General features: G+C 39.3%; 1 protein-coding gene across 3 annotated transcripts in view; it reads left to right on the forward strand.

Moving 5' to 3' along the window:
- The window catches only part of CXADR (CXADR Ig-like cell adhesion molecule), a 55789-nt gene that overhangs the window by 16509 nt on the left and 14725 nt on the right, over positions 1–24555 (forward strand). Inside the window, exons 2-7 of one of the 3 annotated variants that reach the window (XM_046001463.1) lie at positions 5516–5682; positions 9569–9773; positions 16067–16222; positions 17673–17795; positions 18330–18468; positions 19530–19713. In XM_046001463.1, the coding sequence (XP_045857419.1) occupies positions 5516–5682; positions 9569–9773; positions 16067–16222; positions 17673–17795; positions 18330–18468; positions 19530–19713 (974 nt within the window). Of the gene's footprint in view, positions 1–5515; positions 5683–9568; positions 9774–16066; positions 16223–17672; positions 17796–18329; positions 18469–19529; positions 23777–24555 lie in introns of those variants that run through there. The other 2 variants (XM_046001464.1, XM_046001462.1) reach the window with 2 other exon arrangements.

The following is a 24555-nucleotide window of genomic DNA, read 5'->3' on the forward strand; positions in this document are numbered from 1 at the left end:
TTAAATTTGTGGCTTTTCCTCCATAGCTTTGATGTTCTCTATTTTTAAGACTTTACTTACTCAAAACATAATTGAAATTTCTCACATTTACTTTTTTCTCTCTTTAAGTCAGCCATAAATTTTCATGAGCACTTTCTATTCTCCAGTGATTTTAAGATTGCGAGGAAGAAAAGATACCTGGAGACCATCCAGGTCAATGGGTAACTTAAACTCGAAGGAGTTTGTTAGAGAGATCAAAGCAGGTCCTCAGCTCAAAACATTGCCTTCCTGCTAGAGGAATAGAGTCTCCCATTATCTTCATTTCTCCTTCGTTCTTAGGGCAGAAGATCTTCCATGTTTGGTAGGAGATGACAACATCAAGGCAAAAAACATACTTTGATGAGCTGATGTCATTTTGATGCTCCAGTAGAAGTCAGACTGAGCAGAAGAGAAACTCTGAAGATTCAAGTGTTTGAAATTTGAAGATTAAATAAAAGCAAGCAGAAAACTGGGAGATGTTATTTCACTCACTGCCAAAATTAGTTGTCATTTAGTGTGCTTACTTGCATAATCCAGTGCTGAGCACTTAATAGCTGGATTTTGCAGACAGGGAGTTCATGGTGTTCTACATATTTCATCATACTGAATATAAGTTTAAGTGAAATTATAAGATTTGTTATTTGATCTAGTTTTCAGGCCATGTTTGAACCTGCAAGTAGTTTGCAGTTTAAATTATCACTTAATTTGCTGCATAAATAGAATTGGGCACCACCTATTAGGAAAGAATCCCCAGAGACAGCATGGGACTGAGTGTCAGCCTTTTGTTTCCTACAATTTGTGACTGTTGCTTACTTCAGCACTTGAAAAACTATGCCTCTGTGTGAAGAGCCCCTTGGGTGTTGCTAGGAAACCCAATAACTGTTTTGTACAATCTTGAGATTTTAATTCATTTCTAGTGCAACACTTTGAAGAGCAGTTGAATGTTTTAAACATTTTAAAAAAATGCTGAAAGCCATTTAAAAATCCGTTTAATTTTTTTTTTTTTTTTTTAGCAGCACACACATTAAGAAAATATCAGTATAAAGCAGAAATGGGCAGTCACCTTTCTTAAAATCTCAGTTCTCAAGAACTAACTGCTCTTAACAGTTTGGGATATCTCTTTGCAGATCATTTTTATACATATGTAACTGTTTCTAAGGTAGTGTTTTAAGATAAATGTAATTTTTATGTGTCAAACAAGAAAGAATGAAAGATACTATCATGAAAATTGAATTGCATTTTATTCTAATGACTGCAGTAGAAGTACAGAGAGCCTGGTTAGGAGGAATTGAATATGTACACATTTAGATATTTGGTATCATTTAACTTTTTTGATTTTATAAAATAAAAACTCAAAAAGCACTGAGGAACCAGAAAGTTTTAACTTTTTTAAATAAAATTTCATTTTCTTATATATTCTGGCTTGATATTTTTGAGCTACATCTTCATTCATTTTGGAACAGAATTTTCATTCTGGGGTGTACTCAGATTGTTCTTACCTTAATACATAAAGTATCGGGGCACCTGGGTGGCTCAGTGGGTTAAAGCCTCTGCCTTCAGCTCAGGTCATGATCTCAGGGTCCTGGGATTGAGCCCCACATCGGGCTCTCTGCTTAGGGGGGAGCCTGCTTCCCTTCCTCTCTCTCTGCCTGCTTCTCTGCCTACTTGTGATCTCTGTCTGTCAAATAAATAAATAAAATCTTAAAAAAAATACATAAAGTATCAATACCCAGACAAATTAAATGGAAGTAACAACTTGTAGTAGCCATGAAAAGGAGGTCTTCAAGTAGCAGAACAACTTCTGATAGGTTAATACTCTTTTTCAACCTTTATAAAATTGATCAAATTTATAATCTAGTCACCAGTTCTTTTCTACTAATGTGCAAGGAATTACAACAGGAGATAGAGGTAGCCACAAAAATTTTCAAACCCTTTTGGAGCTAATGATTTAAATCAGGACATGGAATTTTAATTTACTTAAAAATACAAGGTATGGGAAGAAGATAAGCTCAGCCACATCTAGAACACATGACAAAACCTTGGAGGCTACCTAAGTGAACTTCACAATAAAGCTTATAAAATAAAAAAACCCAAGATAGTATATACTAAACAAGTGCCAAATGGGTGACCGTGTAGCAGAAAGTAAAGTACTGTGAATATTTGTAGGAAAACAGAAAGAAAAACCACTGTAGGCTAGAGAGGTAGGAGAACGCCTAAGTGAATGAGGTAGGAATTGGAACTGAGTTTATCAGAAATGATAGAAAGTATTTATTCAGAGGATTGAATATTCAGGAGAAACACTTGAGATTATACACATAAATACCAAATAATAATTTTTTTAAAAATATTTTATTTGACAGAGAGAAATCACAACCAGGCAGAGAGGCAGGCAGAGAGAGAGGAGGAAGCAGGCTCCCTGAGGAGCAGAGAGCCCGATGTGGGCCTCGATCCCAGAACCCTGGGATCATGACCTGAGCCAAAGGCAGAGGCTTTAACCCACTGAGCCACCCAGGCGCCCCCAAATTATAATTTTAAATAGAACTGTGGACATAAAATGGAGATTGGAATAGTAATGGACCTTTTTTTTTAGGATATTAAATAGTCCATTTGGGCTGAATCAGTGGCTTTGGATGGTCTGTCATCAGTCTTTGCTGTGTAACAAACCAACCCAAACTCTAGAGGCTTAAAGCAAAAAATGATGTGTTGCTTCGTGATCCTGTGGGTTCCCAGTTTAGGCCAGGCTGAGATGAGAAATTCTGGTAGCTCATGGGGCTGCAGGCATCTGGTCTAGAACTGGGGCTGGAGATTGTAGGGTAGCTGTTGAATACCTCCGTTCTCTCCTGTTTGGTTTGGTCGCTCTGTGGCAGGGGTCTGGAGAGGGCAAGGGTGGGAGCAGCAGGGTCACTTGAGGTCTCACCTCGGAACTCAGACAGCAGCACTCAGACTATATTCTCATGGTCAGAGTTAGGCCAGCCTCTGATTTAAGGGAGCAGTCTTGTGTCCAGTTTTGATCTGCTATTTGAGAAGTACACTTAAATGTGATTAAAAGCTTATAATGGTGCTTGAATTATAAATGGTTTGAATGCAACTTCTTTCATTCTCAATCTATTGGCTTCAGCTTTATTAACATTTTATTACAAGTGACAGTATGTGTTATGCTTTCTTGGGGATAATGAAAGGATCTTGGGATGGCTAATCATTTAATTCTTCATTTTGGTTTAGTCTGTTGGGATTTATTATTTGAAAAACAACCTCAAAATCATCATTATGGAGAATTAGGACTTGATTTACTTACTCTTAATTTTTCTGTAAGATGTTAGTATTTTGGTGGCAGCAGGGGAAGGAAAGGGGAGAGAGGCAGATCCTCAGTACCATAGTCTCATGCTTAGGGCCTCTTCCAGGTCATCCTCTGGCTCTGCAAGGCAGTGTTGGGTGATGGGGAGGACCAAGTGAATGACCATTGGAGACTAAGGTTCTGCATACAGGAAATGTTGGATTATCTCAAGGAAAACAGATGTGACAAACTAGTGCTATGCAAATCTTCTAGTGTAAATAGTTTAAAAAATAAGTTTTGTGTGGTAGTTTATTTACATACTAACTTTACATTTTATATCAAATTGTTGACTTTTTCAAGCTTTGATCTTATAAGATATACATAGTAAACCTATTTTTATATGTGAATTGATACGAACAGAATTGCTTTTCTCTTGAAAAACAAAATGTGAAAGGATTATAAACTCAGTATTTTTTCTCTGATATATCCAGAAACTACCATTATGCTTGTACCCTACTTTTACCTTTTTTTGCATGTAAATGATACTAGTTTTGTTATAGTAAACCATTAGCAGCAAAGAGGAGGCTTATTTTGTTCAGTTCTTATAAAGATACAGTGGATTTAAACCATCTTTAATAGACTCAATCAGAAGAGTCTTGGAATTTTTGGGCCTCAGGACATCTTATTTTGGTTTTTATATACTTTTCAAATATTGCCATTCAGCATTTATTCTCTGTGATCTAAGTAAAATTTTATAGAATACACATTCCAGAATAAGTAACGGAATTTTAAGATGTCTTTTTAATAATAATATGATGGACTTTTTCAGAAGAGAGATGGGAAGGGATGAACAGTAAGAAAAGTCTTAAAGATAATAATTAAAGTCAACTATTTGATAGATTCAAAAATACCTAAATTGATGGCATTTCTTCTCTTTGAGTTGCCATCAGATTTATTGCTTAGAAATATTTTTAAGGGGCATCTAGGTAGCTCAGTTGGTTAAGCGTTTGACTCTTTAAAAAAAAAAAAAAGGCATCTGACTCTTGATTTCATCTCAGGGTCCTGAGATTGAGGAGATAAGCACCAGGTCAGGCTCTGGGCCTGAAGCCTGAGTCTGTCTCTCCCTCTTCCCCTCCCCATCGCTCAGCTCTCCCTCAAAAAAAAAAAAAAAAAAAAAAAAAAAGTATTTTTAAGCATTCAGTAAAAATTATAGAATCTAACTTAATAAAGATTTATTTAACATAAGCTCTTTGCTCAGTGTAGGACTTGAACTCATGACTCTGAGATTAAGAGCCCATGGTCTGTTGACTGAGCCAGCTGGGCCCCTCTAATTTAATAAAAATTTGGATTAAAGAAACCTTGGTAGAAAACCTGTCAAGATTCCAGATGAATGGATAAAGATGGTGTGGTGTGTATACACACACACACACAACACACACACATATCTATACAATTTGCAGCGATGTGGATGGAACTAGAGGGTATTATGCTAAACGAAATTAGCCAGTCAGAGAGACAGTTATCGTATGATCTCACTGATATGTGCAATTTGAGAAATAAGGCAGAAGATCACAAGGGAAGAGAGGGAAAAATGAAACAAGATGAAACCAGAGAGGGAGACAAACTCTTAATCTCAGGAAACCAACTGAGGGTTGCTGGAGGGGAGGGGGGTGATGGACATTGGGGAGGGTATGTGTTGTGATGAGCACTGTGAATTGTGTAAAACAGATGAATCACCCACCTGCACCCCTGAAACAAATAATACATTATATATATTAATAATAAAAAAAGAAAGAAAGAAAACCTGTCAAAATCCATCAGAATGTGCCCAGCAGAAAGAGTTACCAGTGCTGGCACTGTGACAAGTAGGAATTAATGTAACCCTGAGTTAGTACAATACAACTGACCTTTTAGAGACTCTAGCTAAGTTCAGTTTTAAACATCTGCTTGGATATAGGATACCCTCTACTAATAGAAACTTGTATCTCATATGATGTTGGGAGATTCACAATGCTCTTAAAGGAAATTGTATCAAATAAGATGATACTAATATTGGCATTCCATTTCTACAAAGGCACAAACTGAAAACTGGGAACCGCTGAGCTTGAACCTCGTCACTCTGGACACAAACCACATCCTGTTCTACTGAACAGCTGGGGTGCGGTGAGTGTGCTGCAGGCCTAACAGCAGATGCTTAGTCCCTGTGCATGTTTCTTTCTCCAGATCTCACCAGCAGTTTGAGTATCACTACTCCTGATCAGATGATTGAAAAGGCCAAAGGAGAAACTGCTTATTTGCCGTGCAAATTTACCCTTAGTCCAGAAGACCAGGGACCACTGGACATTGAGTGGCTGCTATCGCCAGCTGATAATCAGAAGGTGGATCAAGTGGTAAGTTCGCTAAATGCTTGCTCACTCAGTAGATGTCCGTTGAACTGCTTAGGTGTCCGTCACTGTGCTGGTCACACAGGCAGAGGTGGGGACTGTGTAGAAAGCCCCAGGCTTCTCTGGCTTGTGGTCTGGGTGAGGAAGGCAGTCACTGTGATGGAAAGTGGGGACATGCGTGTAATGGATGAAATGGTTAAGTGGCCTAAGATTTTTTTTTTTTAAGATTTTATTTATTTATTTGACAGAGATCACAAGTAGGCAGAGAGGCAGGCAGCGAGAGGGGGGAAGCAGCCTCCCACTGAGCAGAGAGCCCGATGTGGGACTCAATCCCAGGACCCTGGGACCATGACCTGAGCCGAAGGCAGAGGCTTTAACCCACTGAGCCACCCAGGCGCCCCTGGCCTAAGATTTCTTAGTGAGGGCTTTAAGGAAGAAGAGGAGCTTAGGAATGTTCTGAAAATCTGGAGTTGGACATGTGAGTCAGGGAGTGGTAGGAGGAGGGTATGTGGAGAAGGCTTGATAGACAGCATGGTAGGAATATGCATAATGTGTAGGGGACAGCAAGTAAACGAGACTTTGTGAAGAATTAGAATTCAACTTTTTGGTTTTTGTTTTTTCAATTTTTTTTTTAAAGAATTCATTTTTTAACACAAGGGTTCTCTTACTAGTATAAGGGTCATCGAGTGTAACTGTAATGCAAATACATATTTACAACAGTCTGTTTTCCATATTCTTCAAGTTAAACATTCTGAATAATTTCTTAAAAAGCAAAACAAAATCTTCATAGCAAAACAATTTATAAAGTATTTAATCTAAAAAATGAAATAGCAAAATACTGTTACAGAAATTTTCCTAATTATGAAGTATTAAGTATTATTAAGTATTATTTTAATTTAGTTTAATTTAGTTAAACTAGTAGTTGACTGTAGCAGGGGACTGGGCTGGAGAAGTTAGCCATCCTTGCTCCCTGTGTGATCTCTTTAGTCAGCAAACAGTGACCATGTGCTATGCACTTAACATATGCTGGGAAGTGTTTTATAGATTTTAATTATATATTGTTCTTTAAGCCTTGAAACACCCTAAAATGGGAATTTTTATGCGTGTGAAGAGGAAATGGAGGCGCAGGGTCACACAGCTGGCAACAGATGCAGATGGGGTTTGAGCTGAGGTCTCTCTTGCTTCCTACTGCACTTTATGATCCCTGGCACGATCCCACGCTGCCTCCCATGTCTCATAAGCCTCTGTCTTCCTGTAGAATAGGAAAAAGACACCTATCTCTCATGGTTGTGATGAGAATGCATAAGGATTTTATAAGCTTAAAAGTCCTGTAAAAATTGGGGCACCTGGGTGGCTCAGTGGGTTAAGCCGCTGCCTTCGGCTCAGGTCATGATCTCAGGGTCCTGGGATCGAGTCCCGCATCGGGCTCTCTGCTCGGCGGCGAGCCTGCTTCCCTCTCTCTCTCTCTCTGCCTGCCTCTCTGTCTACTTGTGGTCTCTCTTTGTCAAATTTAAAAAAAAAAAAAAAAAAAAATCTTTAAAAAAAAGTCCTGTAAAAATTAATTCAGTGCCAAGTCCATAAACATACCAAGTCAAATAGATGTGGTTTGCGTCTTAGCTGTGGGACTTTGCAAAAGTTGGTGTGTGAGAGCCACTGCTCTCCTCAGCTCCAGGGTTAAATGCGGACGGCGCCACACCATCCTTGCAGTGTTGTGAAGCGGAATCAGAATTGGCCTGGTGGATGTTAGTTCTCTGTCGCATGACCGCATTTGTGGTACTGTTTTCTTGGGAAAATGCTAAGAGAGTTTACAAAATAACTAACAGTGAGGACGCATCTTGTCAGACTCATTAAAAAGCTGCTAAAGTGTGTTTATATCACAGTGAGGGATTGAGTATAGTAGACTGAACAAAGGAGTCACTAGTTCAGTGCGGAGGAGGATAGGACAGCCTCTTTTGAGTCAGCTCTGGACCTTTCAACTGCTGCTTTTATTTACTTAGCAAACTGGTATTGAGTGCAGATATTTAATATATAGATTTAAAAATCCAGTGGACAAAGGGTGGGATTAGCATCACAAGGGGTGATGATATCAAAAAGAACCCAAGTCCCTGCTATCAAGAAATTCCTGCAGAGGACACTGATATTCTGGTTATACTGCCCATAATTAACATCTTAGATAAAAATTACTTGCAGGATATAGACTAGTCATGTTCTCTGATTATTACTTGAGTTTGGTCCCGCTGCTCTTTGACCCTTAGGTCTAAGATGACCAGAATGAAGGAGTTTGTTAGCAAGTGTGAAAAAATTATCAAGTATGTTAATTTGGGTGATAGAGATGACTGTTGTAATTCTCCTCCAAGCCAAGTTTAACACAGAATTTTATTTTCCCTCTAAATCTAGCCTTTAGTTATTTCCATTAAAGCTTGTAACAGTGGCCCAGAAAACTCAGTGGAATTAGAAAGGGGTCTTTGCTCTTTGTCTCAGAAGACTAGTTGAAAGGTCCTGTTACCCTGGGCACATACATCCCAAGAGGTTTATAACTTTGTCTTTTAGAGTCTAGAACCCTCAAGTGCCTCTGACTTTGTATTAAGATTAAAACAAAAAAAAAATGTTGTCTTTTTTGTTGTTGTTAGAGTCCACTCGTAAATTATCACAAGCATTTTTGGGGGAATAAGGGTGGTGGTATTTACCTGATTTTATACATTTGGTTGACATACTGTAAGCTCTGAGACCGCTGAAAGCAGCGTGCATAGGAATTCACACATCTGTGTCCTTGTCCCGTCTAACTCAATGACTGTCTTATGTAGGGCTGTATTACTTATGTTGGGTCTTGGCTTTCCTATTTATTTATTAAATTTTTCTTGTGAATTTGTTTTTATTGGGATATAAGGGATGGGTTGGGAAATGTCATGGGGGTTATTCTTTACCCGGGTAAATGTCCACTCTGATCTGCTTGGGAGAACTTCTGGAGCTTTTTCTTTTTGGAGCTGCTGCTTTCTCTGCCAGCAGCCTCTTCAGGTCCACTGGTGAGTGGCTCCTGGTTTTCCATTTAAAATGAAAGTGTGCTACCATACTCAAGGATTCCATTGATCTCTGTTTTCTTTCTTTTTCTTTCTCCTTCTTTCTTTCTTTCTCTCTAAGATTTTATTACTATTTTTTAAATTACTTTCTTGAGAGAGAGGGTGCGAGTGGGTTGAGGGACAGGGGGAGGGGAGAGAGAATCTCAAGCAGGCTTCATGCTCAGTGTAGAGCCTGATGTGAGGCTCAGTCTCAGGACTCTTAAGATCATAACGAGTAAAATCAAGAGTCAGATGTTTAAGTGACTGAGCCACCCAGGTGCCCCAAGATTTGATTTGATTTGATTTTTTTTAAAGATTTATTTATTAAAAAACATTATTTATTTGAGAGAGACAGTGAGAGCACAAACAGGGTGGGGGGACACACAAGTGCACTCTCCACACAAGCGGAAACGGGGGGACAGAGGGAGAGGGAGAAGCAGGCTTCCCACTGAGCAGAGAGCCTGACGCAGTGCTTGATCCCAGGACTTTGGGATCATGACTTCAGTTGAAGGCAGACGCTTAACTGACTGAGCCCCTCTGGTGCACAGCCCCTCCCCATGATTTCATCTTTAAGTAATCTTTACACCCATAATGGATTCAAATTTAGAACTCCAAGATCAAGAGTCATATGTTCTACTGACTGAGCCAGCCAGGCACCCTGTGATGTCTTGTTTTCTTAATACGTGATTTGAATCATTGTAGCTTTCCTGATGATACTGTGTTTTTATTCTTTTTTGGATCCTACAGAAAGTGCCATGGAGTATCCATAGCTCCTTTAATGAGACAGAGGGTTTGCTTATTTGTTTTTCTCCTGTCTTATTTTGGTTCTCTTTCAGATTATTTTATATTCTGGAGACAAAATTTATGACGACTACTATCCAGATCTGAAAGGACGAGTACATTTTACAAGTAGTGACCTCAAATCTGGTGACGCATCAATAAATGTAACAAATTTACGGTTGTCGGATATTGGCACATATCAGTGCAAAGTGAAAAAAGCTCCTGGTGTTGGAAATAAGAAGATTCAGCTGACAGTTCTTGGTAAATTGTTTGTATTAATGTTACTTGTTACCAGAATAATACAACATGGTTCTGTAGTAGCAGCATTTGAAGTAATCCTAATGTCCTCAAATAACATAAAACCAGCACCCTTTTTTGGATTAAAAATATAAGAGGTGATCAGCTTCTTTGTGAAATTCATAAAAGAGTTTAAAGGCAAATGAAAGAGTTTTGTGATATGGAAAAAGAACCCCAAGCCAGGCTTTAGGAAATCCAGGGTTTTTTTTCTTGCTATTTTTCTTAGATTTTCCTTGACCTCAGACTACCTTTTGAAACACAAAAAGATTTAATTATCCTCAGATCTCTATCCTATTCCATTCAGTTCAGAAGTGGTTGTTATGGGCACTCCAAGCTTTTTTCAAACTATGTAACTTTAATAAATGAGATTTCTATGACGAATACTTGGAGTATTTAGAACAGAGAAGATGGAATATAGTAGAACAATAATATTTATACTTTTTTATTTTTTATTTTTTTAAAGATTTTATTTATTTGACAGGCAGCGAGAGAGGGAACATAAGTAGAGGGAGTGGGAGAGGCAGAAGCAGGCTTCCCACTGAGCGGGGAGCCTGTTGCAGGGCTCGATCCCACGACGCTGGGATCATGACCTGAGCTGAAGGCAGTGACTTAGCGACTGAGTCACCAGATGCCCCATCAGATAATTATTTTAACCTCTCTGAGCATCACTGTTTTTCATCCTTAAGGTAAAGGGATTAGACCGATGATCACTAGGCTGTCTTGTTTTCTCTATGGCAGTTAAGAAGGAGATTAGTAAACTGCCAAAACTGCAATGTTCATTCTTCTCTAGATTCTGTGGTTGTGCAGAAGCAGTCTTAATTCCTTCAAACTGAGAAACTGAAAGGTTATTGTTCATAAGTATACTTCTAAAGTCTTTTTTTTTTTTTAAGACTCTATTTATTTATTTGACAGACACAAGTAGGCAAAGGCAGGCAGAGAGAGAGGAGGAAGCAGGCTCCCCGCTGAGCAGAGCCTGATGCAGGGCTTGATCCCAGGACTCTGGGATCATGACCTGAGCAGAGGCTTTAACCCACTGAGCCACCCAGGCGCCCCTACTTCTAAAGTCTTAACATGGTAGACTTTACCCAGAAGTACCATGGCTGCCATGTAGAAAAACACAATTGTCTAGCTCTGTTTTATGATAGGAAATTCCCCCGTTTTGTGACCTAAGGTATCCTGTTTTGGGTTACACTTGGAGACCCATTTTTGGAAGGAGATTTGGGTCTCTGGAACTGCCTGGCATACCCCTAGAAGGAACCAGTCAAAGCAGTTCTCCCCCCTATCAACTCTACCTCATTCCTTTTGTTTTAGAGAACTGACCGGTGGCGGGGAGGGTGAAAAAGTTAGAGGTGTTGGATTCCAGACTCCTTTAAAACATCACTCTTTTCTAAAGAATGAGTGTAAGAGCTGGTGGAGACTAGGAGCAAGAATGTGGATTTCCGCGCACTCCAGCGGCAACTTCGGGGGTTGTCTTTGGTAAGACTGCTTTCCACTGACCGCACTGTTGAGTGCGTACACAAGGAAGTCCTGGTAAAAGGCACTTCGTCCTGAATGGCCCTGGTTCAAAATATTTCCTATGGTGTGAAAGCCACTGAACCTGAATAGGGAACTAGGAGAGAGAATATGGTAACATTGGGAATTCTAGCTTCTGTGTCTTCATTTAATAAACATGGAGTTACCTTTCTTTCTCATAAATGTGAAAGCAGGTGACATTCTAATAACTTGTCTGAACTCTTATCCTAGGCCCAGGCATACCTGGGATTATAACTCTGTGAATCTCCTTTTATTTAACACTCCCCAGGAACCATTGAGTTGAGATAGAGATGGAATTTTAACTGGGCCGTAATGTCCCAGACTATACCTGTTATCAGAATTATTTGTTGTGGACCCTGGAGTGGGCAGGTACAGTGGGAAGAATGCAGTTGGCTCACATTCCCAGAAACGGTGTGAACAAGCACAATATGTGTGGGCATGTGTATGTCCCCATGGGACCAGGTTCTGTATTGAATTTGCAGGTCCTGACTGAAGGGATCACTACAGCACAAGGCAGCTCATTTCCCAGAAGGAACCTGAGTCAGTGGTAGTTAACGGTTGGCACATAATGTGGCTGAGCACACTCATGACAGCAACCATGACCGCCATGGAGGAGAGATGTCCCATTTTCATTAAACCTCACAATCCAGCATTTCATACCTCAGGCTGGATAAGGGAGAAGCAGTGACAGTAACTCCTTTTGTTACGTCTGTGGGGGATCACTGTGGCCTCACAAGCTGTGAATCCAAACCAGGGAGGGAGGAGGGGTGAAGTGGAGGGTCAGAGGAGAAAGGGAAGTGACTACTCAGGGCCAGTGGGGATGACTAATACTCTGATTTGACAAGCTGTGTCAGAGCTGGAGGAGAATTTCCCGTAGTGCTCTCTTCCATGTTTTCAGATGAGTCATGGCTGCTGCTGGGAGATGCTCCCAGAATTTTCTCCTGCAAGTGACTGTTGAATGGAAGCCTATCTGTTAGCTCTGCCTGAGACATCTGCTTGGATAGTCTGGAGGAAAGACAAAATGAAGTGCCCTCTAGGGACCAGACCCAGTGTTAGTCCAGTGGAGCTCAGTTCACCTGGAGGCCCTGCCTAACCCCTTCATTCACTTCTGGGGAATCTGGAGGAGATGCCACCAAGGCGTTCACAGAGTAATGATGCTCATTCGTTGAGCCCTGTGTGCTGTGTGGACATGACCTGGGATGACTGTTCGCTGCCTGGGCGTGAGGGTGAAGTGTTACTATAGGTTGCCCCATTGCCAGAGCCTGCCCTTCTTCAGATCGGCCAAAAGTTCATGTGGATGCAGCTCAGTAGCAAAGGGAATTGACTGAAGGTTAGTATGTGGCCAAACATCACTAGCACCTTCTGCCCCTTGACCTCTGAAAGGGCATATGATTGAGACCTTTTGATATAAACAGATTGTGTTTTCTTGATGAGTAGAACAACAATTAATTGTTTCCTGGTTGTATACAGCCCAGTCACATGTAGGGTAGCTCAGTGAATGCTGGCCCTGAGGGATTTGTAAGCCATCGGTAAAGGACAGGGCATTTTTTCCCCATTTTTTATTTTGAAATAGTTTCAAAATAAAATAGAAACGTTTCTCTAATTGAACATGACTGTTTTCCTCTCTGTGAGTGCAAAAAAAGAAAAGTGTCTTGGGACCCACTTTGACACTATGCCAATATCTTGTTTCTCCTCAAACTTTTGCCCATGATTTCTGTGCAGGACTTCACTTGGAGACAGGGTATTTTTTTGTTGTTCCATAACTTAACCCATTTATTATAGGCTAGCGGTGTTTTAAATGGTGGAGCTTCTATTGGTCTTTCAGGTCCTTTAGTCACTTTACTGTGATGGCAGAAGTGCTGTTTATCCCGGCATCCTTGGCTACTATTTTCATGTAGGAGCCACAATGCCAGATCCCCACAGCTCGTCTTCATCTTGGTTTTGCCACAGAAGGAGCATGTGTACTTGGCGAGCTGGCTCCTGTCAATCTTCTGTACCATTTTCCTGAGGGAGGCATCATAACAGGTCCCATATTTGGCAACGATTCCGACCTTCTTGATGCATTTAGCCAGGTCACTGCAAACGAGGTCTGAGCTCAGAGCACGGTGTTTTCAACCAAGCAAAAATAGCATTTCTGGATGGATGATGTGATGTCCCGTATCGGAATTTAGAGTGTTTCTCCCACAGACTGATGCAGGCCATTAGCGTGGAGGGGTGATGGTAGGGTACGTTATGGAGTACAGCGTTACTACACTCTGGGACGCTGCCCAAGTACAAGGTGGTGGACATGCACCTTTTCTTGAGAAGGACTGTTGGCTGTGCTGATGATCATGGAAGCAAATATTCTGGGGACAGTGGCCAGGTATCCTGGAACCCCAGGCCAAAGAAACATTAGAAGGTAAGACTTTTGTATCTATAAGTCTTCCTTTGTAGTTTTTATCTTTCTTTCAGTATACGCAAGTGCCATGAATTACAAGTTACCTTCCTGTGGTATAATGGTTGGTGTTGGCATGTGAAAGACTTGCATTTTCTCCTCCCAGTGGAAAGCAGGGCCCCTCCAGAGTGACACCCTGAAGCCAGGGTTGGTAACCTCTTGTTCTGTTACAGGCAGAGTGTGTATCTCAAGCTCAGTGGGGCCTTGAATTTTTTCAGCAGCCACTTTATTAACTGCCCATTATTGGATGTATTTGGTTTATGGGAAAGGGATATTTTGTTAGAAAAGATGAAGGTTAGGGTTAGAACACTGTATTACCAATAGATTTTTGATGTATGAAGCCTTGCTTTAATATCTCACAATATCTGCTAATTTATGTAGTAAAGGATATATTTGGTAATTTGAAGAAATGAAGAATAAAGCTCATTTCTTTGAAGATTCACAGTATGAAATAATTTGCAAAACTGATGTAAAAGTTTTCATTGTTGTAGTCCCCCAGGGCAAATGATCAATCTGAAAAAGGAACATATTTGCTTAGGAAAGTAAACAATGCAATTAAATGCATGTGTCCACCCTTGTTAAAGGGTACAGGCAGTTAGAAGAGTGGAGAAATGAAATCAAATTTAAGTATTATCAAGGAATGTGTAAAGACGTGAGATCATGAATGACAACCTTTGTTAAAAGATGCTCCGCAGTAATTCTCTTGGTCAACTTTGGAAAATAGTTCAAATGTTTCTTATTGAATTAAACATGTACTTACTAGATATGACCCAGGAATTACCAAGAAAAAGGAAAATGTGTGAATATTTACATAGTGTTGAAGCAGCATTTGTAATAGCACAAACTGTAGAACCCATTTACATTTTCACAGCAGTGAAACAATAAAAGCCCATCTCCAGGACTGAAAGAATAAAAATTAGCTCCAACTGAAAAAGAAGCAAGCAGGCCTGCTATTTACTGCACTGGGAAGACATGCAATAAAACCCGCTGTTCATAGGGAACACTGTTCTCCAAGGTCGTGGAGTAGGGGTAAACTAGAAACTGCTGTTGCTTCCCCATTCTTGCCCCTACTTTACTCATCTTTTCCTGGGGTCCTGTGTTGCTAAATGGCTCTCAGCTCCAGCGTAATCCCTGCTTCTCCTAATCTTGCCTTGGAAGTAGCCTCTGATTTAGAATGGGTCCACACCGCTCTTAGCCCATACTCAGAATCTCAGGATCCCTCCTCTGATGGTGAGAGGCTACACATCTTTTCTCGTGGAGTTTAGCTGATTGAGCTTTAACATGAGCCCTAAAACTGGAAACCATGTTTGCTGGTGGATGAATGGGGAAGCAAATCTGTGTTCTAGTCCCTTGATGGAATACAGCTCAGCATTAAAAAAGAATGATCTGGTGACTTCATGGATCAGCATCAAAAGACAGTGAATAAAAGGAATAAGACCGGAAAAAAAAAAAAAAAAAGCAAATGGGTATTATTCCATTTATATGATTCTAGAAGCAGTAGAACAAATCTAGTGTGTGCTAGATTTGATATGTGGCTGCCTGCGACCAGGGTTGTGGCATCAGATCTCAGCATGAGGGAAATTGCTTGGGAGAGGTTAAGCCATGCTTGATGGTAGTGCTTACACATTTGTTCAAAATGATCCCCCCAGAAGATGCAGTTGTGTTGATTTTATTGTATGTACATTGTATCGTAAATTCAGCAGAAGAGTATGAAATGCCAAGATGTTATTCCAGTGAGTTACAAGGAATGGGTTTAGCAGCGGCTCTAAACAGTTTCCCAGAGAGACCTGGAGTGTGACCTCAGGTTTACCTTTTTATAACAGTGCTCTCTGGATGGTTTGGGGTTAATGTCAATGCAGAGTGTTAGTTGGGCCTGTTATCAGCATTGTTTGTTATAAATCCCCCGAATTGTAAGATAACAGCACTCAGAGGGATATGACATGGCACAGACTCCCAGAGTGCTACCTTCATGTCAGGCACTGAGTAGAAGAACAGGTAAGGATTGGAGGGAAGTGGAAGCCGCCTGCACCATCCTCTTTCGGATGCGCCCCTTGGAATGAAGGAGCCCAGAGCCCCTGCCCGAGAGGCCTGAGCTCATTTGTGCCTGCTTCGTGTTGCGTAGTTGAGTAAACTGGTGCTGATGACTTCTTACTGTCCTTCTGTCTTGTCACCTCGGAACTCAGGACCACATGATAATGAGTCAGTGGTTGTGCAATGTACTGTGTGTTTAATCCTTGCAAACATAAGTTCTGTTGTCTTGTGTAAAGTTACCATTTAACTCTTTTCTCAGTTAAGCCATCAGGTATAAGATGTTACGTTGATGGATCAGAAGAAATTGGAAATGACTTCAAACTAAAATGTGAACCAAAGGAAGGTTCGCTTCCGTTACAGTATGAATGGCAGAAGTTGTCCAACTCACAGAAACTGCCCGCTTTATGGTTACCAGGTACTGGTGATATTACAGATTGTACTATATGCCATGAGTTTGGACTTAGATCTAGTAGTGTGGGGGTGTGTGTGTGTATATTTTGAAATTCCCAGATATCTCCCCTTTTCTGTACAAAACAATCAGGATTCCATGAGAATTATTAAGTGGTTTACAATGACAACTTAGTGTCATATCATGTTAATGATAAGATTTTTATAATCTCACTGCTTAGAATATTATAGTTTCTTTGTTGTATATTTTTTGATTGATAGTAATACTGGTGGAAAATACAATCATAATGTAGACAATGGCTTAGGTATAATAAGAGTAGGATCTTGACTGCTTTGCCTAGATTTATGATGAAGTAGGATTTCTCTCCACCTCTTCCTTTTCTCAAACTAAGAGGCCAAAACTATATGACCCCTTCTGACTCTGAAACATCTTTCTTCCATCTGCGGGGATAAAATAGGTTTTGAAATCTTCTGCACCAAAGAGCCTGTGTGGGATGGAATTTTTGGTTTTGTTTTTTTTAAAGTAATCTCTAGGCCCAGTGTGGGGCTCAAACTCCTCACCACCCTGAGATCAGGAGTTGCATGTTCTACCAGTTGAGTCAGCCAGGCGCCCCACTGTTTTTTAGAATCAGTGTGCCTCTTCTTCAGCTGAGACTGTCTGTAGCTAAGGCAGTCATGGATACTCTGGCTTGTGATACAAATGATCTGGAGGGCAGTAACAGCTGGTCCTTGAACAGCACAGGTTTGAACCACGGAGGTCCATTTATACATGGATATTTTTTACAGAGGGTACTGTAAATGTATTTTCCTTACGATTTTAATAGCATTTTCTTCCTAGCTTACTCATTGTAAGAATGCAGTATATAACACAGATACAATGCAAAACATGTCCGTCGGCTGTTTTTGCTATTGTAAGGTTTCCAGTCAAGAGTAGGCTAATTATAGTTACAGTCCGGGGACACATGGGTGGCTCCATTGATTGAGTGTCAGACTCTTGATTTCCACTCAGTTGCTGATCTCAGGGTCACGAGAAGGAGCCCATGTCAGGCTCCGGGCTCAGGGCAGAGTCAGTTTGAGGTTCTCTCTCCCCCTCTCCCTCTGCGTCTCCCGCTCATGTGTGCACTGTCACTCTAAATAAATAACAAAATCCCTTTAAAAATTACAGTTACATTTTGGGGGTGTCAGAAGTTATACCCTGATCTTTAACTGTGGAGGAAATCAGAATCCTTACACGCCTGCCCATGTCCGCCCACCCCCTGCCATTGTTTGAGAGTCGGCTGTGTCTGCGTTCTGGAGGCGTTCACATGTCTCCATGGACATTTGTTCATACCCAGCTTCTGTTTGTCTCACTTTTACCTGGATTGTCGAGCTTAATGCGGTTTGCCTTTACTAAAAACTTAGCAATACAACATTGTAAAGATGGGTTATGCCATATACTCCCTTTTTTTCCCCCATAGACATGAAGTCACCTGTTATATCTGTAAAAAATGCCTCTACTGAGTACTCTGGGACATACAGTTGTACAGTCACAAACAGAGTAGGCTCCGATCAGTGCCAGCTACGCCTGAACGTTGTTCCACGTAAGTACTTTCTTTCTGTCTGTTGCGATGACGTCTGTTTTCATTGTCTTCATATAACTTCCTTTGGTTCAGTCAGCAAGTGTGTATTGAGGGCAAGGGGATGTTAATTTGGCAAAGCACTCTGTGACTTGGTTATTAGCTATTCTAAGTCATGGGAAGGGTAAAAAATATATAGCCTTTATTATTGTAATGACATTAATAAGGTAAGAGTTGTCAAATTGACTCTTGTATTTAGGCATTAGAAGTATAAGCTGTTTAGAACATTCTTATATGCCAACCAAAATAGCTATGATATTAAAATCTTTTAGTCTAGTTTCATGATTTTTATGCTTGAAATAGATTATATAGTCCAGAAGAAAGTTCTTCCAGTGGATCTTTTCCACTGGACCAAAAACTAATAAGTTTGTTCCTTAAAGTTAATATATGCAGTGAAATCAGTCCATCGCTATGTACCCTTAACCTTCAATATGACTAGATGTGGATATAGATTTTTTTTTTACTATTAATTATTTTCTTATTAACATCTTATTCTAGCTTCAAATAGAGCTGGAACAATTGCAGGAGCTATTGTAGGAATTTTGCTTGCTCTAGTGCTCATTGGTCTTATCGTCTTTTGCTGTCGTAAAAAGCGCAGAGAAGAAAAATATGAAAAGGAAGTTCATCATGATATCAGGTAATTAAGTGACACAAGAGTTGACTGATATAAATTAAATTTTTTTTGTCTCTAAAGCATTAGTTCTCTTAACCATCTGAAGCATTTACCCCACTAGAACTGGATAAAAGCTCTTTCCCTCAATACATTTGAAAGCGTTTGAGTTTTAAGTGCTCGGAACCGACCAACCTTCGTTGTGCCCTGCCTCCGGCCCTAATTTTGAATTCTATTTTAAGAGCTACTGCAAATGCTTATCTTAAGACTGTCTGCTTTCTCCCAATAAAGTGTAGGCATGAAGTTTTTCAATAAAGGAGCAGATGTTGAGGTTTAGAAAGAAAGACCCGATAGTATCAAGTGACATTGGTAATTTATAGAACTGTTAGTAACTGTGGTTTTATTTTTTAATATTCTAAACTAGTAGATCTTAACTAGAAGTGTGCATTGCATTATAGAACTTTAAAAGAATAACATACAACTTAAATAACACCCAGCAAGTAAATTGACATTTGGTAGGTCTGGCTTGGGGTCTGGACCTTGTCTTTTTAAACTGCACCAGAGGTAACTCGGGTGTATATTCTTTGTCATTGCTTGGTGTGAAAATTCTTATGCGTAAATTCTGAGCTTTTGCAAATTTGAATCTGCTAAGTTTTCAGCTAAGGTCATAGAGAAGTAATTTCCATAACAAAAAAAATTTTTTTGGTAGAAATATTTCTATAGATGTTAATGCCTTATCAACTATAATGTGTTGGTCGACTATAACTATAGATTGTCTTATCAGTGATAGTAGAGTATTAAGAAATTTAAGTTTGTTCCTTATAAGACAGCATTATAGAATCAAATTTTTGTAAAGCTTACATTTTATTACGTATGAAGGAATACACTCTAAATGATAGATTTGGGACGAACACACAGTTCATAACATGGTACCTTATTGCAGTTGCTTTTTTGTGTGTCATGCACACTTTTATATACACGATACTTAGAGGATCTTTCTTCACCCATATCCATTTTTCATAGCTTATGTAATTGTGGGTTTTAAGAAACTTGTTCTTTGAACTTGTATTGGGACCTTCGCTTTCTAGGGAAGACGTGCCTCCTCCAAAGAGCCGTGCGTCCACCGCCCGGAGCTACATCGGCAGCAATCACTCGTCCCTGGGCTCCATGTCTCCTTCCAACATGGAAGGGTATGCCAAGACTCAGTATAACCAGGTACCAAGTGAAGACTTCGAACGTACTCCTCAGAGCCCGACTCTCCCACCTGCTAAGGTAGCTGCCCCTAATCTAAGTAGGATGGGAGCGGTGCCTGTGATGATTCCGGCACAAAGCAAGGACGGGTCCATAGTGTAGAGCCTCCGCACTTCCATCAGTGCTTTCCAGGTTTCTTTTCTCCTCTTCGGATAGGAAGACTGTTCCGTTCTAAATTCTGCTACCAGCCTCAACATATATCAAGAACTTAACCAGAACCTGAAAATTACACTTTAAGAAGTTTTGTTTGGTTACTGAAATAGTAAAGTTGAATTGAAGTCACTGAAGACAGATTCACCAACTGAAAAATATTTCCTTTAAGAGATTGATTTGATAGATTTCTAAATAGCAACACTTAAAAGATATAGCACTTTGACTATGAAATCCTAGGTGAAGAAATTGGTGAACTTACATGCACTCTAAGTTGATACTTGAATCATGTGCAAGTGGTACTTCCTGTTTTCTACCATTTATTTTTAGGTTGCCTTTCTCAGTTAATTTGTGATCTGGTATCCCCTCCAAATTGGTAAAGAAACATTCATGGCAAAAATACTTACCACACATCTATGTTTGTTCTTTTTAAAACTTCTTTGGAAGCTCATTTAAATATGAGTTTGAAACAGCTCTAATAACATAGAAAACACTACAATGTTCTAGAAATTACTAGTTTTACTTCCAAATCATTTATAGACCTTGTCTATGAAATGATTTCTAACTATTTAATTGGTAGACTGCTATAGGCAACAAGGACTTACTAGCTCCTTTACATGCTAAAATAAAGGAGAATCTCTCTGATTCATTTAGAGATACTAGTTAGCGGTGCGGTAGTGAGTATGGGTTTTGTTGATGAGTGATCTGATGCCTTGAGGCCTGTGGCCGTCTTCAGAACAATGACCAGTCAGAACAAGGATGGAATATTTTGCAGTTCCTAACTAAATACTAGCCCTTGAAGTGATATTTTTCTAATAAGAAAAATTATGACTCATTATTTGACAATTACAGTTTGAAATTCCCCAATCATTGGTTCCAAATTTAAAAACATTTTTTCAGTGTTTTTTTTGGGGGGGGGGGATTCTGTTGGTGTTGCATAATATATGTTTTAGAAACATGTAATCCTACATTTACCACTTGAATGTGGTTCCTGAAGGTTTTTTCTTCATAGACTCAGAATGATGAAATACATTTTCAGCCAGGAGGTGTCCTCCATCGATTCTGTCTGTATTTCAGACTTGAGAGGATGTATAGCTCTTTTATGGCCAACATGTCCTTGTGTAGTTGCAGAAAATCAAGGTGAGCTTTGAAAAGAGTGAGTCTTAGTTTTGTGAAAGTGATTTATTCTTTAAAAAAAGAGAGAGAGAGAGAGAAATGAAAGGAAAAGGAGTAAAAGGTATACTCCTAACTGCCAAATGTGTTAAATACTATTGTAGTAGAAGAAAGTGAGTTTATTGTATTTCCCTTAAGATTGTGAGGGAGTGTGGATATAGTAAAATGAGCCAACAGTTTCTTTATAGTAAATAAGGTTTGCAATACATTATTTCACTAGCTCTAAAACCTTTTCCCTAGATTTTGATAGGGAGTCGGTTTCTGTTGATCTCTTTGGGTGCTGTGGTGGTAAATGCTACATTATAAATTAATGTTCGTATGAATTTGAGATTAGGCAGAGTATTGTGTATACTTTTTAATGCTGAACTTAAGCTGAATGTCTGTGTAATGGATTAGTGTATAGTTTTATATATTTGGAAGCATTTTTTAGTAGGTTTTTAACCCTATATAATATTGCTTTTATACTTGCGTTAACATTTTCATCTGTGCCTTTGGGTAATTTTAATTTTTATTATGAATTTCTGGTGCCTATGAGCTAGCTATCACCTGAAAGGTGCTTAGAGGTGAAGGTACTGTTAAAAACACATCACTGTGACACCTTTCTCTTTTCATACTTTGAATCTTGTCTCCTCTTCCCTCTTCTTTTTGGGTGCAACTTAACCGATTGTGTTATTCATAAGGATTCTAAAATTTCAACATCCCCAGCACTCTTTGACTGTGTATACAGATTTTGTAAAAGTAGCTATTTTTGAATGCCAGATGTTTGGCCTGTTTTATATAATAAAATTTATAAGATAGTGAAAGAATAAATAACAGATCACGGACTTGGATAATAAAAGCATTTGATCCTTCCCATCCCCAGTTTTTGTACAGTGAAGATCACTCTGTCAATCTAAGTAGGAACTACGGTAAAATGTGGACATGTCTGCCTCTCTAGGATGTGGCTCTGAGTAATCAGACTCTCCCAGAAGCGCTTTCAGGTCTACACCGCTTACAGCCTGAGAACAGAGCTCGTAAAACGTCACTTGTGTGACCTGAGAAGACCCGCTAGGTAGGATTAAGTTTCGAGGACAGAGTTCAGTTTTAGACTTACTTCTCCAGCTGTTCTCATTGTAAATTTCAGTTGATCCAAAAGTCAGATCAGTCAGGTACTGATAACTTCCCAAATGATTCTCAGCAATCATTCAGTTGAGCTGGAAGTATTTCTTCTAGAATAACTTAGTAATCGTCAAGCAATTCAACCAAAACTGGCTATTCAAAGCATGACCATGAGAAAGTCAATCCAGGCCACTCCAGAACGGCCCTGCATCTTTGAGGAGAATCCATTTGATTTTGTTTGACACCTGAGACTTGACACCGTCTTTTTGAGTTACACAGGATCATTTGGAAAGAAATGGTACTGGCGAGGATGAGTTCTCTGCTTGGAATATGTAGTTCACTGGTGTTCTTTTTCTTATTGGCAGTCTTACCAGTATTCCCCTCTTTGAGAACCCCCCAAATTTCTTATCAATTATACTGATGACCAGTTTATTCAGGCAAATAACTTTCTTTAAATTTGGTCTATCTGCCATGGAGTGGCTACTTAGGAAACACAGTCTGAGTGTGTCTTGGGAGGGGTTAGTTGAAGAAACGCAGTTAGATTATGGATATGAAGAAATATCTGATTTTGTTAAAATACTAATTTTTAAGATTGAGTTCTGGAAATTTGGAGCAAGTGAAGGGGCAAGTAAACATTTTGATTAAATATAGAAAGAACTCATTGCATGAAGTTGGATATTCAATTCTGTAACGTATGGCTTCTTAAAATAACTACTCTGTCTTTCTGTGTGCGTGAGGCATGTAAATTTGAAGTTCTATGAATGTTTAAGGTTTTTTTCTAATCTGTTCATCTCCACAGTGTTTAGGGCTGTCAAGATGCCTTATTCCAGTGTGAACAGAAAAAACAAACATTTTGTGTAGTTAATGCTTTGATGTGTCATGTAAGGAGTAGTTTGTAGAAAATGTTGGCACAACTTTAACTTTTTAGTGGCTTGTGACATTATATATATGTATATATATCTTCATAAAATTCTTGTGTTTGGTAGTATAAATGTTCTGGGCAAGTTTTAATATATCAAATGCCTTTAGATAGTCTTGCAATAGAGGCAACACATTCTGCAGGTAGAGTTTTTACTCGTTTGCCTATTTTGACACTAAAAAAGGTCCATAACTGAGCACAAATTCTACAATGTTACAGAAGTACGGAAAAATAATGAATAAACTTGTAAATTGTGGTTCTGTTTATCTTATATATGGTGACATCACTAAATAATTTCTTCATCTAATCTCTTACTATTATTTAAAATCAAGCTGTTAAAAAATACCCTGTTTTTAAATTTTAAAAGTATGGTGAATATCAGTTGGATTTGGTTGTGAACACTAAAAGCTCCAATCAAGGAAGAACTCTGGGTTTTCTGCTAACTTAAATGATGAAAGTGTTAAGAGAACCACAATTTATTCACTTATTCTCATTCCTAACTGTGAACTTTTGTGATAAATACAGTTGTACTACTGAGAAAAAATATTTTGACACTTGACATATGCAAGTAGAGAATTGATAAGTGTCAGTTTCAAAAATGATTTTGTATTTAAAGTTTCTGGCTTACGTATCCAATGGTGCAGATTTTGAAATTTGTTAGAACAAAATTTGTTTTAAAAAAATGAAAAACTTGCTCTAGTTTTGTGACCTTGTGTACTTTTGAAATAAAATCAAGAAAGCAGTTTTCTGCCTCATGGTGTGGCTTTATTGTGCCTTTTTAAAAATGTCTACTTGATAAAACCTTGGTATGCTATTCCTCAGGGTTTTCTTTTTTCTCCCCTCCTTGCATCCTTTTAAACAGAATAAAGATCAAACTGTCACACATCAATGAAAACATGTCAGACATTCTTATATTTCCCCACTCCTGTGCATTTATGTGACACCAAATAACATAGTATTTGGGGTTGACGCCTCCACAACGTTGTGTGATCTGTTCACAGTTTATAGTGTTAACTCAAATTTGAGTTCTTGAAGAGTAGCCTTGAATGCGTAAATATCTAGATGTGGTTTCAAGTTTTCTTGCTGATTCTAAACAGTGATTTCAGAAAAGAAAACAATGAGGTCGTAATACTTTAGTAAGAAGACATTTTTAGGGATGTTTTGTTATGATAGAGTTTTTCAGGGTTGGCACCTTTAGAGCCTTTGGGCTAGGTAGTCCTTTATTGTGAGGGACTGTCCTTTGCCCTGTAGCCTGTTGAGCAGCAGGCCTGGCCTCTTTCTTCCTCCCCGAGATGAGACAATCAGAAATGTCTCCAGATATTGCCATGTGTCCATCGGGGTGGAGGGCAAAATTGCTTCAGTTGAGAACCCCTGGTTTATACTGAGGTGAAATTTTCTCCCCAGAGATTAAGAGGATAGGCCTTATCATCAGACTTGTCTAAATTCTGCTTATGACTAAGTGCTTTCCTTAGCTTCGCTTTCCTGGTGTTCGAAATGGGGATAAAAATAATACATCCTGGGGC

This window comes from Meles meles, chromosome 4, assembly GCF_922984935.1.
Source record: "Meles meles chromosome 4, mMelMel3.1 paternal haplotype, whole genome shotgun sequence".
NCBI lineage: Eukaryota > Metazoa > Chordata > Mammalia > Carnivora > Mustelidae > Meles > Meles meles.